The 20133-nt window shown below is 46.3% G+C and overlaps 1 protein-coding gene across 1 annotated transcript; it reads left to right on the top strand.

Annotated features, from left to right (window-relative positions):
- The first annotated feature begins 9248 nt into the window (after positions 1-9248).
- LOC132650991 (keratin-associated protein 5-2-like) lies at positions 9249-16687 on the top strand. Its single transcript, XM_060376319.1, has 3 exons — positions 9249-9865; positions 15877-16133; positions 16647-16687. The coding sequence occupies exons 1-3, from the start codon at positions 9291-9293 to the stop codon at positions 16685-16687; spliced, it is 873 nt and encodes a 290-aa protein (XP_060232302.1). The 5' UTR covers positions 9249-9290.
- Positions 16688-20133: the final 3446 nt, after the last annotated feature.

The following is a 20133-nucleotide window of genomic DNA, read 5'->3' as shown; positions in this document are numbered from 1 at the left end:
TGCCAGGGCAGCTGAGGCCTCCCACCTCACATCTTTCTGTCTCCTTCCTCTCTTGGGGCCCTTCTCCATTTATGGCTTTCTAGACTTGGTCCAGTAAGGACACTTAGCGGGTCTAGAGGGACACTGGACTGCCAGGCCAGCAGAAGCTCTGAAGCCGTGACAGCTCCTGGCTGGGTCAGACCCACCCCTCTGACGACTCCCTGTGAAAGACTACGATTTTCTCAGCGCGTGTTTGAGTGACCCCCAGAGCCTATGTAAGTCTGTGCTCTCCAAGCCTTTGTCTCTGGATGTCTTTCATCTAGCTTCCAGCAGGTGGCGTTCTTACGTTTTATTTCTAACGTAGAGCTGCCTGGAAAGGAGACATGACTATTGCGATTGTGTGCAAGAGCAGAGGAGGGCTGCACACGCAGCCCTCCCTCTAAAAGGTCTTCCAAGCCCTCCTGAGCTACCAGAAGTGAAGACACTAATTCGTGAGGAGCCTTGTGTCCTAAGCGAAGGCAAACACAAAAAATAAAGGCCCGGTCCTGGTGTTCAGGACCTGTGAAAAACTGGTGCTACTCTGAGGACTGGGAACACAGGATCAGGTAGGTAAAGGGAACTAGGAACTTGGATGCAGGGTTGGTGAAAGCAAAGCTCTAATTCTTGAATTAGGTATATCGGTATGAAGCCAAGAGTATTTTTCTTCAATTAATTAAATTTATTATTATTTAGTGATACATACATGTATACATACATACACACATACACAGAGATACATACATACATACATACATATTTTATGTATGGAAGGAGATGCTTTTCTCCTTTCACCTTGGATTCCATTCTGGTTCTCAAACTCAAGGTGAGTGCAAGCACTTTTATCCACTGAGCCATCTTGGCAGTCTAACTTTTTTCTTTAAAAATATAGTCTTCATAATCAAACCTTGGGCAGAGTGTAGGGAATCATATGAAAGAAGGGGGAGTTAGTATGACCTGGAGAGGACAGGAGCTCCACAAGGACCAAATATATCTGGGCACAGGGGTCTTTTCTGAGACTGTTTCTCCAATCAAGGACCATGCATGGATATAACCTAGAACCCCTGCTCAGATGTGGCCTATAGTAGCTCTGTATCCAAGTGGGTACCCTAGTAAGGGGAACAGGGACTGTTTCGGACATAAACTCAATGGCTGGCTCTTTGACCTCCCCCACCCCCAAGGGAGGAGCAGCCTCACTAGGCCACAGATTAGGACATTGCAGCCAGTCCTGAAGAGACCTGATAAGGTAGGGTCAGATGGAAGCAGAGGAGGACCTCCCCTATCAGTGGACTTAGAGAGGGTCAGGGAGGAGATGAGGGAGGGAGGGTAGGATTGGGAGGGAATGAGGGAGAGGGCTACAGCTGGGACACAAAGTAAATAAACTGTAACTAATATAAAAAATAAAAATTTAATTAAAATAAATATAGTCTTCTAAGCTGGGGCACAGTGACTCACACCTATAATCCTAGCACTCAGGAGTCTGAAGCAGGCAGATTTGCCACATGCCATAGTTAGTTTCAGCTGTCAACTTGACACAAACCTAGAGTCACTTGGGAACCTTAACTGAAGAATTGTCCATACCAGATTGAAAAGAAAAAAAAAAAGCCAGTAAGAAGCACTCCTCCCCAGCCTCTGCTTCAGTCCCTTCCTCCAAGTCCCTGCTTTGGCTTCTCCTTCCTGGTAGACTATGAACTGTAAGGTGAAATAAACTCTTTCCTCCAAAAGTTGCTTTTGGCCTTGGTGTTTGTCACAGCAACAGAAAGCAAACTAGGACACACTGTATGTGAAACTTTCCCAAAGTGCAGGCTAGATGGACTGGATGGGATAATTGGTCCATCTGGGTTGACCCAAAGACCTCTCATTACAGAAATTGCGGCCTTGGTTTATTGGCTGGGTGGTGAGTGAGAAGGGAGTTATTAGCCTTGTACCTCTGGGGTGAAACTGGGAAAACACAGTGCCTGCTCTGTGCTGGGTGCTGTAGCTGCAGTAAGTGAAGGGCTGGAAGACATAAACTCAAAGGATGCTCTTAACTGCAGGAAAAAAAAAAAAAAGATGTGGGAAATGAGTGGAAATTTGGGGAAACTGCAGAGGAGAATTAAATTTAGGATAGAATGAACCTAATTTACTTTATTTCATTTTAATGTGTGTCTTAGGGTTGCTTTTCCTGTGATGAAACACCATGACCAATGCAACCTGGGGAGAAAAGGATTTATCTGGACGTCCATGTCATTGTTCATCATTGAAGGAAGTCAGGACAGGAACTCAAACAGGACAGGACCCTGGAGGCAGGAGCCATGGCAGGGTGTTGCTTACTGGCTTGGTCACAATGGCTTGCTCTGTCTGTTTTCTTATAGAATCCAGAACCACCAGCCCAGGGATGGATGGATGGCTCTCCCAATCGGTCACTAATTAATAAAATGCCTTTAAGGCTTTCATACAGCCAGATCTTATGGAGGAATTTTCTTAACTGAGGTTCCCTCCTCTCAATCGACTTTAGCTTGTGTCAACTTGACATTAAACTAACTAGCACAATGTGTGAACACATGTATGGAGGCCAGAGAGCAACCTCCTGTCTTACCAAAAACATGCCCACCTCCTTTGAGGCAGGGTCTTTCACTAGCCTGAAGCTAGCTGACTAGACTGGCCGGCCAGAGGCACCCACAGATCCTGTTGTCTCATCTTCTCTGAGCTGAGACTCTACCTGGCATTTCATGTGGGCTCTGGGGATGAAACTGGGGTCTTTGAACTTACAAAAATGCATGAAAAGTGCTCTACCAAAGAAACCATCCTGCCAGCCCTGAATAGACCCATCTTAAATGCCCACCTCTGTGCTGCACAGGACTGAGCATTCCACCCCCTGCAGATAAGAGATGTTTCTTCCTGGATGCCAGAGTGGGAGCCGCAGAAGAGCCAGTAGCCCAAAAAATGAGCACTGCCCACCTTTGACTAGAGTTCTTATAGGTGTCTGTCTTGCTGATGGGAAAGGACTTCTTCTGTGGCAAAGGAGGAGCCTGTAGCCCAGAAAACCCTGAGACCTACAGACCAAGATCAGACCCATCAACACAACCATTCACAATTCACCACTGTGGGTCCACTGAAAATAGCCCATATTCTATATGAAAGATTGAGGGTGAAGGGACAGAAGTGGGAAGAGTCTAAATGAGGAATTGTCTGCATTAAATTGGCCTGTGGGCATGTCTATGTGCGGATGTCTTGAGTAAGTCTGTCGATGTTGAAATATCCAGCCCATTGAAGGCAGCACCATTCCCTAGGCAGAGGCTTGTAAACTGTATAGGAATTGAGAAACGAAGCTGAGTATAAGCAAGAAAGCAAGGGAGCATGCATACATTCATTTCTCCAAGCTCTGGGCTGTGTATGTGATATGACTAGCTGTTTCAAGTTCCTTGACTTCCTCACAACAAGTGTCTACAATTGTAAGCTGAAATAAACCTCTTCTTCCCATAAGTATCTTTTTGCCAGAGCATTTTATTGTGGCAACAGAAGTAAAACTAGAACAGGAAGAAAGCAAAGAAAACTCGAGTCCTTTCAGTGAACTGCAGTCATGTCTCTGTGGATTCAGCTGTCTTAGATACGTATCCTATGCTCATGTTACAGAGAAGCTGAATGCAGATATTTCTCAAAGGGAATCTGCACATCCCACAAAACACAAAAGATTCTATGATCTTTCTGAAAGTGACCCAAAGAATAGTGGCTAACCACTGCCAAGGTCAGAGACAGTAAACTCCAGCACACAGGACAAGAGAAATGTCCTGGATGACAAGCGAAGGACCTCCAGAGTGAGGTGAGCATGGACAGAGGTGGATGTGATAAAAGTGGGTGCCACCATTTTTGTATGGAAATCACCCTCTGCCTAATGATTGGATGGCTGATGGTGAGAGGAAGATCCCTGTGCAAAAAACGATATAGCCTACTTTCATTGATATCATGGAATCCTTTGTGTTTTGTGGTGTATGTGTGTCTGTCTGTCTGTCTGTGCCTTCACCCAGGTGCATGTCTGTAAAGAAAACTACTATATTGGTAAGAGGATGAGCTGCTGAGTGCAACACTATTCCAGACATGATCAATGTGTTAATATTTCTAAGGCAGAACGGCTTTTTTCCTGATGAGGAACTTGGATAACCCAAACTAGAATGATCAGACCCTTGTGACTACCTAGCCTGGAGGAACTCAGCTGTGGAACAAGCCCTGAGGGATGATCCCAGCATGTTTCTGCTGCCAGTCAAAGACAGACTCCAAAAGTAAATGGATGGCAACAGCTCAGGCCTCAAATCAATTCTGATTTCTTCTTGGCTACCAGCGGCCTCATCTCTTGGCTTTCTTCTAGGCTATGCATCCGGAGATATGTTTAGCAGGACATACCATGTGTCAATGACTAGCAGGCACCAAGGCCGGTGAGGATGAAATCCAGACAGAAGACTGAGGTTAGGGCTGAGAAACAGGGACCCATAGATGAGCCTGGTCCAGGAGATCAAGCAATGGGTGCACCAACAACCCTTGACCTGCCATAGAACCAGCTCCTTCCTGGCCTGTTCCATCATGGTAGTAATGGGTTGTTCCACCTCCCAGTGCGCAAGCCAACCTCCTCAGTGTCACCACCCACTTGCAACCAGAGGCAACCTCCATTAGCCGAAGCTTTAAAATATACTCAGGATTTAATTTACCAATTACCTAACCGGTATTTTACCTGACTACCACCTCAGTGGCCACACCCAGCCTCGATGGCACTTGCTAACTGCCACTTACCACTGTCATGCAAGTTATAAACATCAACTCCCCCAGCAGGCAGAGACGCTTCTGAGCTGCCTGCTCCTTTCTTGGAGATCTAATGGTTCATTTTTGGGTGGCTATGGGTTCATATTAGTCACAGCAAAGCATAAATATCCTAGTTACCTGCCCGAGCTTTTACATGGCATCATCCTAAAAAATATTATAATAATGTCACACTCAGGATTCTGGTATTAATACAGTAGAGACAGACCAGACAGTGGTGGCGCACACCTTTAATCCCAGCACTTGTGAGGCAGAGGCCGGCAGATATCTCTGAGTTTGAGGCCAGCCTGGTGTACAGAGTGAGTTTCAGGGCAGCCAGGACTGCACAGAGAAACCTTGTCTCAAAAATAAACAAACAAACAAAATACACTAGAGGCAGGTGGATATGACAAAAATTCACTGTATACATGTATAAAATTCTCAAAAATTAAATAAAAATAAACATTATATTTAAAAATGTACTAAACAAATAGCATATTTGAAAAAGAAAGAAAAGCCTGGAGCGATGTTTCAGTTGTTGAGAGAACTGATTGCTCTTCCAGAGGGTTCAATTCCCAGTATCTACATGGCAACTCACAATCATCTGTAATTCCAGGTTCAGGGGGTCTGACAACTTCTCCTGGCATCCTTGAGAACTGCATGCATGTGGTTCTCATACATACACGTAGGCAAAACACCCATATGCATTTTAAAAATATTTAAAAAGAAGGAAGGAAAGAAGGAAGGAAGGAAGGAAGGAAGGAAGGAAGGAAGGAAGGAAGGAAGGAAGGAAGGAAGGAAGGAAGAAACCTACCCTGATAATGGACAGCAACAACTCATGGGTTTGAGTCCAGGGTCTGTTCCTGCTGCCATGGCTGCCCAGCCATAATGGACAGTACTTTCAAACTGTGAGCCAAGATAAAGGCTTCCTTCTGGAAGTTGCTTTGATCAGGTGTTTTGTCTCAGCGATGAGAAAGGCTTATCTTGTGTCCCATCCTGGATGCAATGTTGTACATTCTCTCCAGTGTGAATACAGCCATTGTTTTACTATGCAGACCACAGCGTTTAAGCTGGTCTAATGTTCCCCTTTTACTATATACTCACTCTATCATTCTGTTTCTCTATAATAGACCATGACTAATACCATAGGGAAGGAAGGGACACCCTCCCCAAACTCTGTGACCACAAACAGAAGAGAAAGGGAAACATCCACAGGCAAACACTACCCCTCAATGGACCAGCGACAGTCATCACATGATCATGACAATAGACACAGGAAAAGCCTTTGACAAAGTTCAACCTCTCTTAAAAATCTAGGAGAAACCAGGCCTACAAGGAACATACTGTAACGTACTAATGGCTTTATATAACAACCTGTGGCTAGCAGTAGACTAAATGGGGAAAAACTGCAAGTATTTCCCTTAAAATCAGGAAGATACAACAGTGTTTGCTCTCTTCACCTTTTAAAAGATTTATTATTTTCATTATATGAATACGTAAGCATATCTGTGTGTGTGTATGTGCATACTAACACGGAGTGCAGAAGAGGGTGTGTGGCTGCCTGGGGAGCTGGAGTTATAGGTGAGCCACCTCACGTGTATGCTAGTAACCAGACTTGGTTTCTCTGGAAAAGCAGCAAGTTCCACTAACCAGGAGCCATCTCTCCAGCCCCATTCTCTTTGCTTTTATTCCTGTATAGGGCTTGAGGCTTCAGCCAGCGTAATAAAACAAGAAAAAGAAAAGGGTTATCTGTTGGAGAGGAAGAAATCAATTTATTTTTGCAGATAATGTGATGTTTTATTTAAAAGGCCCTAAAGAACTAGGCATGTTGGCACGTGCCTTTAATTCCAGCCTTTGGGAGGCAGAGACAGAGGCAGGTGGATCTTTGTGAGTTGAGGATATATATATATATATATATATATAATATATATATATCACAATAAAGTAAAATAAGACATAAAAATTGGGGGGGAGGTGAAATGAACCTAAGACGAGTTAAGGGAAGAAGTTGGGTAAGTATCTAAATATATTGTATGACATTCTCACAGAACTGATAAAATAAATTTCTAAAAGATGAGGCATGGGGGCTGTTGAAATGGCTCAGCTGCTCTTGCAGAAGACCAGGTTTGGTTCCCAGCCCCGACTTGGTGGCTTTCAACCACTGCACTTGGCTTACAACTAACTCCAGTTCCAGAGGATCTGATGCCTTTTTCTGCTTCCTGGGGGTGCCAGGCACACGTGGCATAGGCATGCAAGCAAAACATTCATGCACATAAAATAAAATAAACCTTAAAAATCAATAAAAATTCATAGAAAATGAAGTACAAACTGCCAATAAATGCACTAAGAAAATCAACATTCTTCCCATCAGAGAAACAAGAAATCCAAAGGATCCTGGATTCTGCCTCATCACAGTTAAAATGATTACTGTTAAAAGTAAATAACGAACAGGATGCAAAGAACCCGTCAAACACTGCAGCCACTCTGGAAATCAGCATGGAACTTCCTGAAAGACTGATTGTCATGAGACCCAGCATATGACTCCTGGGAAGACGGCCAAAGCAACCCACGCCAACACAGCAGAGACTCCTTGGCACCCTCACTCCACACACAACAGCCAGGCTGAGGGATCAGCCAAGATGCCCATCCATAGACAAAGCCAATGTGGTTTACATACACAATGGCACTTACAGCCATAAGGGATAACACCAGGTCATGTTCAGGGGAAAGGCTGTCCCAGGGGGAACACTATAGCAAGTTAGGCAATTCCCACACATGTGCATCTGTGTAATGACACTGACAGCAGAAGGAGGACTCTATTTGGAAGGGAGAAAGGGAACAGGAAAGGAAAGGGATGAATATGATCCACACATGACATAGCTAAAAGGATGCACAGATGTCATCTGGAAACCCCTCGCTTCGAACGACAAATGTATCCTGATTAAAAAAAAAAGATGGTTGCTTTGTTTTGCTATGCTTTGCTTTGTATTGTGAGACAGGTTTCTACCATGTCACTGTGCTTGCTTGGAACTTGCCAGGTAGACCAGGCTGGCCTCAAACTCACAGATCCGTCTGCCTCTACCCACCACCCCCAGCGCTGTGATTTAAGCTGTGCACCACCACACATTAAAAAAGTAATGTTTAAGGAAATAATCAAGAAAAGCATTGAGACTCCATGACAAGTCCGTGTACCACAAAGTAAATAAATAAATAAATAATCTAAGCTGGAAAATCACGTGGCAGAGAGGAGGCAGCAAGTACGCAGAGGAGAAGCTGTAGTCGCCTCCCGTGAGCTGGGTTTACTAGTTTGCTTTCTAACGCTGTAACAAGCACAATGGCCAAAAGCAGCTTGTGGAGGGAGAGAGCTTATTTCATCTGAGAGCTTACAGTCCAACGTCAGGGGAAGTCGTAGCAGGAACACGAAGGAAGGAACTGAAGCAGAGACTCTGAAAGAAAGCTGCCTCCTGGCCTGCTCTCCGTGGCTTGCTCGGCCTGCTTTCTTACAGCAAGGACTACCTGCCCAGGAGTGGCAGCCACCTCAGTAGGCTGAGCCCTGCCACATCAGTCAAGAAAATGTCCCCACAGACTTACTTACATGCCAATCTGATGGAGGCATTCTCTCCAGGGAGGTTCCCTCTCCCATGATGAATCTAGTTGTGTCGAGCTGATGTAAAAACTAAGGAGCATTTTATAAGGTGGTGGGGCACATTGGAAGGTGGAGGTCTTCCCAAAGGCTTCCTGACTGGCTGCACCTCGCATATTCCCCTCTGCCAGGGGCCAGTTCGTATGTAAAAATGACTTTGCCTATGTGCTGGACTAAGCTGGAAGCAGGTTTTGTCATTTGTAGGTCGAAGTCTTAGAACGGGTCTTCAGGAACAGGTGTCCCACCATAGTCTTGAGATCACACTTGGCAGTGAGGAGTGGATGTTGAGCCTTTCTGATTCCCAGGGAACCAAGAGGATTTTCGCTTTCTATTTCTCCTCTACCTTCACCTCTAGGCCTTCACCTCTGCCCAACAGAGAGTATAAAACACCCACATGGAACTTCTAGAGATAGAAATCACTGCCTGTAAAGTAAAAAAAATATGATAGATGGATTTAATAGCATGTTGGACATTGTGGAAAATAGAAAGATGTTGAAGACAGCAATGGAAACCATCCAGACGGAAAACAGAAAATCTTAAGTATGACAAGATTGACAACTCCTTTCCCTCCCTGTGTTCTTCCTTCTTCCTCCTCCTTTTCTTTACTCCTTTCTTCCTTCATTCCTATTTTCCTTCTTTCCCTCCTTCCTTAAACTAACAGTAGTTCATTGGACTACAGAGATTAAAAATAAGTCTTGTCTGCATGTAAACAACAACAACAACAACAACAAAGTGATCATGTGCTGAGTACAGATACCTGGGCAGGGATATAAAGGCCCAGGCTCAGGAGGATCCACACTGTACATCTTCCTCCTCCACCTGCTCCTCTGACCTACTCCATCCTTAACCCAACACCAGAACCATGAGCTGCTGTGGCTGTTCTGGAGGCTGTGGCTCCAGCTGTGGGGGCTGTGGCTCCTGTGGCTCCTGCTGCTGCAAGCCTGTGTGCTGCTGCAAGCCTGTGTGCTGCTGTGTGCCCACCTGCTCCTGCTCCAGCTGTGGGGGCTGCAAAGGAGGCTGTGGCTCCTGTGGGGGCTGCAAGGGAGGCTGTGGCTCCTGTGGGGGCTGCAAGGGAGGCTGTGGCTCCTGTGGCTCCTGTGGGGGCTGTAAGGGAGGCTGTGGCTCCTGTGGCTCCTGTGGGGGCTGTAAGGGAGGCTGTGGCTCCTGTGGCTCCTGTGGGGGCTGCAAGGGAGGCTGTGGCTCCTGTGGCTCCTGTGGGGGCTGTAAGGGAGGCTGTGGCTCCTGTGGCTCCTGTGGGGGCTGTAAGGGAGGCTGTGGCTCCTGTGGGAGCTGCAAGGGAGGCTGTGGCTCCTGTGGGGGCTGCAAAGGAGGCTGTGGCTCCTGTGGGGGCTGCAAGGGAGGCTGTGGCTCCTGTGGGGGCTGTGGCTCCTGTGGGGGCTGCAAGGGAGGCTGTGGCTCCTGTGGGGGCTGTTGTCAGTCCAGCTGCTGCAAGCCCTGCTGCTGTCAGTCCAGCTGCTGCAAGCCCTGCTGCTGTCAGTCCAGCTGCTGTAAGCCCTGCTGCTGTCAGTCCAGCTGCTGTAAGCCCTGCTGCTGTCAGTCCAGCTGCTGTAAACCCTGTTGCTCTTCAGGCTGTGGGTCATCTTGCTGTCAGTCCAGCTGCTGCAAGTCCTGCTGCTGTCAGTCCAGCTGCTGCAAGCCCTGCTGCTGTCAGTCCAGCTGCTGCAAGCCCTGCTGCTGCCAGTCCAGCTGCTGCAAGCCCTGCTGCTGTCAGTCCAGCTGTTGTGCCCCTGTATGTTGCCAGTGCAAGATCTGAGGTTCTGTCTATCACCTAGGTAGGCAGGTCCTGAAAATCTGGTCCTCAAGGATCAACAAAAATTGCATCCAAACATCCTGAAAAAACCTCTATGTTCATTCTTTGAATGGTGGCAGGCTGGGGTGCTAATATCAGCACCCAGCCTGCAACCCTGAGGTTATGGGGCACACCATGCCCTGAGTCCCACCTAAACTCCTAAATACCTCTTCTCTCCTGATTTCACCATCTGCCTTCCCAGGATTCCAAGGCTCCAGTTTACTTGCTGGGAACATTCTGAAACTGGATATCCTTGGAACAGAGGCCCTCACTGGCCCCTCTCACCCCAGTCCTCAACCTCATGCCCCTCTGAGATGCCTGAGCCCTGAGCCCTGCTTCCTTTGGAGTTTAATCTGCACAGCACGATGGCACAGGAAACCCCTAAGTAAAATAATGAGGGAAGAGATTCTCCCATATCTCCCCTGCTTCTACGGCTGTGACTCAGCCAGATACCTTCCCCTTGCTAAATGCTGTACCTGAATCATTAAATAAATTTATTTCACACCTGTTAAGAGCTTGTACCATCATCTTGTGTTTTCAATCTGTGCAGTGAGTAAGCTGTGCGGTTTAGCTGTTACCTAAATGCCTTGCTCCTGATGGCCTCCCTTTGCTAGGGTTCCATCACAGAGTTCTATAGCGCTGGTGATTTAAATGAAGAAATCAACACAAATTTCTCACTGGAGATGTGTGGCTCAGTGTAGGCAATTGCATAGCATAAGAGAGGCTCTGGGCTCCATACCAGTGTCAAGAAAACAAAGACAACAAAACAAAAAAACAAAGAAAAACAGGAAAAAAAAAATCTTAGGATTGTGAAGGACAGATATCTGAAACTGAGGTGTCATGGGCCAGTGGCTTCCGACTCTGTCCTTCTGTGCCCTCTTATTGGCTTGCCAACTCTGTCTTCTCCACATGCTCTCTCTCATCATCTTCTGTGTGTCTGTGCCATCATCCTGTTTCTCGTAGTTCAGTGTGTATCGAGGCCTCCATAGTCTGCTATGGTCCCGTCATAACTTACTACAGTTGTAAAGACCCTTTTCCCCAGTACAGTAATCTCTGAGGTTCTTAGGGAGCGTGCTGGGCCCCATATCTGACCCTTACCTTTGATATTTATTGCTAATCTTGAGCAGCAAAAACAAGACAAAACACAAAGCTGTCATATTGTAGGCCCATATGGCACTCATGATACGTCATAGGCATGGTCTTGTCTGGTCTTTGTAGCAGAAGGTAACATCAAGCTGGCAGGTTGAGCCTTTTTCAAGGTGTGTCCTTGGCCTGCAGAAACTACCTTTGCACAGGTCCTTATGATACTGGGTAAACAAGGAGATAAGCATGAATAGCTAAGAGAAGTTGCTGCTGAGTCTTGGTATCTTTTCTCTTAATGGTTAGGATGGCTGGGGTGGTTTGAACAAGTTTGACCCCCATAGACTCATGTGTTTAAATGCTTGGCCATGGGGAGTGGCACTATTAAGAAGTGTGGCTTTGTTGGAGAAAGTGTGTCACTGTGGTGTGTGTGTGTGTGTGTGGTGCTTTAAGGACTCTTATGCTCAAGCCCAGTGTAGCACACAGTCTCTTTCTACTACCTGTGGATCAGGATGTAGAACTCTCTGCTCCTCCAGCACCACGTCTGCCTGCATGTTGCCAGGCTTCCTCCCATGATGGTAATGGTCTAAACCTCTGAAACAGTAAGCCAGCCCCAATTAAATGTTTTCTTTCATAAGAGTTACCATAGTCATGATGTCTGTTCACAGCAGCAAGACCCCAACTAAGGAAGGGCCTTTTGTGGTGAAACTACCTTAAAATTAAAGATAGGTTATTCACATTATATCATCATTATATCACATTATATCAGAAGTGAAGGCATCTGGGCATCCAGGCTTGCACACCAACAAAGGGGTCTGCATCCTCCAAAGATCTGATGACTTTATACATCTCTTGCATTGTGGTACACACACACACACACACACACACACCCCTTTTGTAGGGATCATGGGAAGGAAAAAACCTAATAGAAAGATCTTGTTCACCATGATTTGGAAGGGGAAACTTCCATGACTATGCCATCCACTTCATGAATATTCATAAATCCTTCTTTGAAATTCACAGTCCGAATCCACCAGACTGATGACTGCCTTGGAGTAGGAATGTGTGCTTTGCTTAGCTTTGCTAAATAAACTTTTGCTCAAACTGCCTATGTCCCTTGGCTGAATTCTTTTTTAATTGAAAAAAAATTATTTTTCTTTTTTGTTTATGAAACAGCATTTTTCTGTGTAGCCTTTGCTGTCCCAGAACTTGCTCTGTAAATCACGCTGGCTTTGAACTCACAGAGATCACCTTCTTCTACCTCCTGAGTACAGGGATTAAAGACCTGCTCCACGACCACCTGGCAGCTTCATTGAAATTTTTTATAAACCATATTTTGATAACGTTTTTCCTCCCCATGTTCTCTTCAGATCCTCCCCACCTCCTTACTCACCCAGCTTTACGTTTTTCTCTCTGTCTTTCAAAAACAAAACAGAGCACACACACACACACACACACAACCTCCCTTCAAAAAAAAAAAAACCTGCCAAAACACAAAAACAAAAATCAAAACTAACAATCAAAAGACCCGTAAGGTGAAAGAAATGCCAAAAACAAAGCAAAATGAAGCAAAAAGTCCAGAAAAAAAAATTCCACCGAGTTAATTTTCTGTTGGCCAACTACTCCTGAGGCTATGGCTACATGGGGTCTGCCCTGAATTGTGGCTAATACACCAGTGAGACCATCGGGGAAACACTCATTTCCCATTTTCAGTAGATATCAGTTTCTGGTAGCTTCTTGGTTAGGGGTGGGACCCTGTGCCTACTTCTCCCTCTCAGTGCTGAGACCCAATCAGCTTGAGTCTCATGCATGCTTTGGCTGAATCCTTTACTTCAAGAAGACAAGAACAGAGAGAGACACACTTATTAACGTGTGGTGTCATGGCTGGGATCAATTTCCATTGGAGGCATAACAAACTCTCTGACCTTTATGAGCCCAAGGGAGAAAAATGTGTAAAGGGGCCTTTGAAACACACAAGTGCCACTAAAGATTCTCTTGTCCCATCCAGCGGGAGTTCAATGGGTTCCTAAGGCGGGGTGAAAAGAATGGTGTGGACAGAGACTTAAAGAAGGAGGCCAAGTCAGTTTGTCCTATCAAAGCCTCATTTATTTGAAATTTTTACCCAACTTACATAGGAAGAAGGCAGGAAAGAGGGGAGGCTAATTTACTGCTGCAGAAGATAGCAAGAGTGCTTTCATGGCTTGAATATTGCACCTGCAAGATACCGTAAGGATGTTTTCTTAAGATATCTCAAGGATGCTCTAAGACTAACAAACAGATGTCCTCACAAATCTATCATGTATGACCTAGGGTCCTAGATAGCTTTTCCACTAATAAGCTTTAGGTCTCCACTAAATGACATTTGCTCACTATTTGGCTTTGGCTTCAGTAAATAGCTTTGGCTCCCGGAATTCTCTAAGCTTTGCCTAAATGTTACCTAAAAGTTAAAGCTGAAAGGCTAGTGACACTGCCTCTTGGTTGTTTGACAGCCACGGCTTGGAGACCTACATCAATAACCCCATTTCTGAAAATGAAACTCCATTTTAAGGGAAAATGACCAGGGTATGACCTCCAGTGTCAAAAAAAAAAAAAAAAAAAAAAAGGAGAAAATCCCCCAAAACTGTGCTTCAACAACTTACCTCTGATAATATTTAACCGTCACCCTTAACAACAGCTAAATAATTGCCCAGGTCTTATTTACAATAGGTCGAGTAAACAAACAAACAAAAACAATTATGGTTCTGCCCACCTGACACAATCACTCAGGTTCTATGCCTGATATTTGTTAAATGTCAATCAATCATAGAACTGCCAAGCTGGAATTCCCCAAATCTCTGTGTAACCCCAATAAAAACCCTGCTGATTTGAAGCTTGGTGATCTCGGTCCTTATCTGCTGGCGTCGGTGATGGTTGTGAGTCCCTGCTCAAGCTTGAATAAATCAACCCTTGTATGTTTGCATTGGAATTGGCTCCTCGGTGGTCTTTTGGGGTCTCCAGAATCTGAGTACAACACAACAAGGAGAGAGAGACAAAAGGAACAGCCACATGCCCACTCCAAGGACCCAAATCCTTGGAAAGGCACTGATCAAGAAGAAACTCGCCAGGAATCGACTGGGTCAAGAATCCAAAACATCCCTTTCTCTGATTCACTTATGCTTGTGAGATAGAACACAAGCGATGCTGGCTGGAGTGGGAAGACTAAGGAAACCATCCTTAGAATAAAATTACTCTAGGCCTACGTGGGACCATGCCACCTTCCCTCTCCATCCTGGGCCAACTTTCTAAAGAAAAATGTATACCTCCACCAGCTCATCAGAGTTATTATCAGTTATTAAGATACAAGCCTGGGGCCCAGTACCCCTAACCACCTAGGCCAAGCCCCTTCCATAATGGGCCAATTAATAGACAAGACAGTGAAAATCGGAGAAAAGAAAATTGTTCATTTGGTGTGGGCCACATTGAGGTGGGAAACAAAGAAATCCACTGACGCCTATGTTCAGGGTTCTCACATGGAATTTAGGTTTAAACAAAGGGCAGGAGGCTTGCATAGCTAAGCAAGGTGAGGTCTTGCTTGTTATTAACCCCTCACTGTCTCAGCTCCGGTCTCTCCTGCAAGGTGGTCTGACAAGTTCTCAGAACTCTTGGAGGTCTCTGGAAGACAAACTCCCCCTGGATGGCACCAGTCTTCAACCATCCCTTCTCTAGCATGAAACTCGTGGAGGAATTTCAATTCCTTGAGGACCTTAACTCGTTAGTCTGACAGCTGAGTGGAAAGGCACACATCTCAAAATATCTTTATTCCTGTAGGAATGTTACAAGTTACAGAGGCTGTCCTGGGAACAGGAAGAGAAAAGCAAAAATCCCATCTCCCCACAGCTGAAAACCTTGCCGTCCTTGCTGTGGCCACTGGGAAGTGGCCACACCAAGGGAAGCAGCAGCAGGCGGCATGGCTCTGGTTTGAGGGCTTCTGAAGGCCAGAAGCTGGGTGGAAGGAATAGCCTGAGCATGTCTCAGATACACAGTATGACAGAGGCTGAATCCCTCCTCAGGGAACCTGGGGAGTGAGAGATTCAAGAAGGCACGAAGCAGAAATTAACTCACAAAAAACCTTCACATCCCTAGAGGCCATTCTGGTAGCTCTGCTCTGTAGAAGAGCAGCCACTGCTCAGAGGGGCAATAAAACCTGCTCAAAGACAAAGGGTATAAGAGCTTGAGTCCCAGACAGGCCACACTGGATGACATGAGCCAAGCAAGAGAGAGTTTCCCTTCAATACAAACTCCACCGGAAATTACATCAGAAAACCACATTCCAACCATGGAGAGTCAACAAAGCAAAGGAAAAATTACCAAACAAGACCAGAGTAAACAGGGAAGACAACAACATAGAAGAAAACACGTGCAAGCTCACACCTGACCTGGGCAGGGATATAAAGGCCCAGGCTCAGGAAGCTCCACAGTGCACATCTTCCCTCTCTACCCGCTCCTCTGAACTACTCAACCCTCAACCCAACACCAGAACCATGAGCTGCTGTGGCTGTTCCGGAGGCTGTGGCTCCAGCTGTGGGGGCTGTGGCTCCTGTGGATCCTGCTGCTGCAAGCCTGTGTGCTGCTGTGTGCCCACCTGCTCCTGCTCCAGCTGTGGGGGCTGCAAGGGAGGCTGTGGCTCCTGTGGAGGCTGCAAGGGAGGCTGTGGCTCCTGTGGGGGCTGCAAGGGAGGCTGTGGCTCCTGTGGGGGCTGCAAAGGAGGCTGTGGCTCCTGTGGGGGCTGCTGCCAGTCCAGCTGCTGTAAGCCCTGCTGCTGCCAGTCCAGCTGCTGTAAGCCCTGCTGCTGTCAGTCCAGCTGCTGTAAGCCCTGCTGCTGTCAATCCAGTTGCTGCAAACCCTGTTGCTCTTCAGGCTGTGGGTCATCTTGCTGTCAGTCCAGCTGCTGTAAACCCTGCTGCTGTCAGTCTAGCTGCTGCAAACCCTGCTGCTGTCAGTCCAGCTGTTGCAAGCCCTGCTGCTGTCAGTCCAGCTGCTGTAAGCCCTGCTGCTGTGAGTGCAGCTGCTGCAAGCCCTGCTGCTGTCAATCCAGCTGCTGTGCCCCTGTGTGCTGCCAGTGCAAGATCTGAGGTTCTGGGCAACTCTCCAGTAATCCTGCACACCAGCTCTCTCTAGACAGGGGCAGGAGCAGCAATCTGAGCCCTGAGGTTCGCCCTGGGTCTTCTTCTTCTGGTCCAGACTGAGAGAGTTGTGTACCGGTGTGGAGAAGAACACCTCTTGCTGGAAGCTCACTCCTCATTCCACACTTAGTGGATCAGATCTCCATCCACTTCCTTTTTTTCCTAGGCTCCAAGTCTCTGATCTCCTTGGCATCTGGCCTCACCTGAAGGCTCCATCAAGTCCTCAGGTAGGTACAGACTATGGAGTTCCCCACAGCCTGCCATGCCAGGGAGCTGTGTACTCCTTTCCACCAAGCATTGGCCTGGCCTGGCCCATCTGCCCTTGACCACCCCTGGGTTTTGTTCTTTCTGATTTCTCTGTCAGGGTGTGTACTCTTTGCCTTTGATACAAACATCCTTCAATAAACATCCTCTACCCACTGCATTTCTCACGTGGTTCTTTGTTCTCATAACTGATTAGTAAAATCTCCTGTTTTCTCCCTACCTAATTTGTACTGAGGTTCCTTGTGTTAGTTTCACAGGGCATTCTTCTGCCTTCTTCCCCACACCCCCACCAGAGCCAATCCCATCACCCAACATGAAGCAAGCAGCACAGGGGGTGCTGTGTAACACACAGCTCCTTCAGAATCGGGCATCTTTGTAGAATCTGGAAACAGACATGACTCAGTGGTTTTTGTTTTGTTTTATTTTGTTTTGTTTTTCTTAAGTCTCGGAGTCAAAAGAAACACAGAATCAGCCACATGACCAGGAACTGGACAGTGCTAAGGGTGCTGTTGTTTCTCTCGTGAGTGTAGCCAGAGCTTCCATACCTAGCTGTGTGGCCTGAGGATATCCTGGGAGAATTCAAACCTGCCTTCCATGCCCTGGATCTATTTAGGCTTGGTGGAGAGGAACTGTAAGGCATGTTAAGGTCCTTTGTCTATGTCTTGTGGTCTCTTACTGCCACCATGAGTTAATATCAAAGGAACTAAACAGACAGTTCTTTTCTTCAGTCACATAGGTCATTTCACATCCATAGCAACTCATGTGGTCCAAGGGTGAATCATCCATCAGTGTCACAGGCCACATTCCATCGGTGCAGGGATGTCTGATAGATATTGGGGGGTAGAATCAGAGTTTTACAGAATGCATGTCATCCAGATAAGGTGTTAAAGTAACTTTTATTCACCTGGGTAATTGTCGTCTTAGAGGCTTACTGTCTCTGCTAACCTAGGCCTAGTCCTGGAAGCTTCTAGCCTCTACAGTCTAGACCTACAATGCTCTGAGACTTACTGCTAAATAAGGTCACCCTTTCTAGCTCTTTCTGAATTCTGGCTGGCTGGTTCAATTCAGCTGTTCTGGCTCAAACTCCTCTCCAAGCTGACCGATTCAATCTGGCTTCTCTCTCGGTTTCTGACTGAATTGCTCTGCTCGGCCTCAAACTAACTCTAGAAATCTGTTCTAATCATCTGGATCATTCTGTCTTCCCCTGTGTCTAGTTTGTTCTCTCTTCAACCTCTCTCTGTAAAACTCTCCAGGTAAAAACTGCCTCTGAATTCCATGAACTGAACTGCCACAAACTCAGCTCTACTGTACTACCTCTCAACTCTCTGACTCAACGGAACTCCTGAACAGAACTCAGAGATATGCCTGCCCCTGTGTCCTGAGTGCTGGGATTTAAAGGCATACATTGCCATGCCTGGACCCAAGCTTTTCGTTACCTGAAACTTGCTCTATACCAGGCTGGCCTTGAACTCAGAGATCTGCTTGCCTCTATCTCCTGGGATTAAAGGCATGTCTGTATTCCAGCAGGATCACACAGACCCAGAATGTCTTTGAATGTGATCTCTTGCCAGAGCAGCCATATTCTGAATTAAAATTCCTTTATACTAAAGTTAATGTCAATATTCATATCTTCTCTTCCTCTAGCTCAGGGCCTCATACAGGTTAAGCACATGCTCTACCAACTCAGCTACATCCAAGTGCCAGACTTATGTATTTCCTGCTACAAGAACTGAGGTTCCTTCCTAAACTACTATAAAAAATTAGTAGAGCCTGAATGGGTTCAAATAGGAGAAATGTATTTTCTCAGAAACTTGGAATCCAGAGGTCTAAATCCAAGGTCTCAGCTGAGAGCTCTTTCTGGAGATTGAGGGAAAATGGGTGTTTCATCTAGATGGGTGGATATTGCTGTTCTTAGTGTTTTAGTTGCTTTTCTATTGCTGTGGTAAGACATTCACAATCAAGGCAGTTTATTGAAGAAAGAGTTTATTGGTAGCTTACAGTTTCCGGGTTAGATTCCGTGACCATCATGGCAGGGAGCATGGCAGTGGGCAGAGGTTGAGAGCCTACATCCTGAGACCACAACCATGAGGAAAAGAGAGAGCTAACTGGGAACAGGGAGGGCTTTCAGGATCTCAAGACTCACCTCCAGTGATGCAGTTTCTCCAAGGAGCCCACACTTCCTAATCCTTCCCAAACAGTACCACCAACTGGAGATCAAGTATTGAAATGAGTGAGCCTTTGGAGGCCGTTCTTCAATGGTTGCAGTCTTCCAAGCTGTCTTCCTCCCTCTGTGGTCACATTTCTCTGCCTTCATGGGCCTCTGTCTCTTTATTTTATAAGGATATGACGAGATTTAAGGTTGACCCTGCTATTCCAGGTGAGCTCATTTCTCCTGTGGTTTTTTGCTCTTTGTTTTGAGTTTATTGCGGGTGGGTTAATTGAAATTTAATTTTCTTCCATGTGTATGGGTGTTTGGCCTACAGGTGGGTATGTCTGTGTACCATGTGTGTGTAGTGCCTGCAGAAGGTCCTGCAACTGGAGATACGGGTTGTTGTAAGCAACCACATAGTGCTGGGAATTGAACGTAGGTCCTCTGTAAGAATAGCAAGTAACCCCTAACCACTGAGCCATCTCTCCATCCCCTGGCTTCTTGTTTTTATAAGACAGGATCCCAGGCTAGCCTTGTACTCAAGAAATCCTCCTGTCTCCATCTTTGAAGTCCTGGGACTATAGGCATAAGACACCATCCCCATCTAGGCTCACTTCTTAATCTTATGTCTTAATTCTCAATCTCATGTCTGCAAATTTCCTCTCAAAATAAGATAAGGTCACCCTCGCATCACTCCATGGATGTGACATGGGCACGCTTTTTGGAGATCCACCGTTCTTAGTTCTCGGCCTCCAGATAGTCACACATGCTTCATGCGCAGAGCACATTCACCGCCCCCCCCCCTACTTTCCAGGCACACTCCAGCACCCCAATGCCACGGACCGGCCCAGTCAGGCTCCTGTCGTCCACGGGAGAACAAGGCTTTGGACAGGCAGACACGGTTTCGGCAAAGAATTGACAGACAGGGACACCTTGATGGTTTTGACTCTGCTGCAACTTTACTGAAATCAAGCTAGTATTTTTAGAGTGATCTCACAAGGAAGCACCTTAAAATTGGCATGCTTTCCAAAACATTCAGACTTTTACCAAGGATACAAAGTTTATGTTTTAACATAGGGCAGTGCCAGCAAGAAGTCTTTGCCTAGAAACTTTCTGATCAACGCAAACAAAAAACAAAAACCTCAAATTATGATTCCATTATCACTGACTAGTGAAGAGGAAAGTCAGGAGCTGTAATAGCCCTCCGAGCCAAGTCGAATACCTGCCAAAGTCTAAACAC

The sequence above is a fragment of the Meriones unguiculatus genome, chromosome 1, assembly GCF_030254825.1.
Source record: "Meriones unguiculatus strain TT.TT164.6M chromosome 1, Bangor_MerUng_6.1, whole genome shotgun sequence".
Lineage (NCBI taxonomy): Eukaryota > Metazoa > Chordata > Mammalia > Rodentia > Muridae > Meriones > Meriones unguiculatus.
The sequence above is the reverse complement of the archived record's forward strand: the minus strand, read 5'-3'. Positions and strand labels throughout refer to the sequence as shown.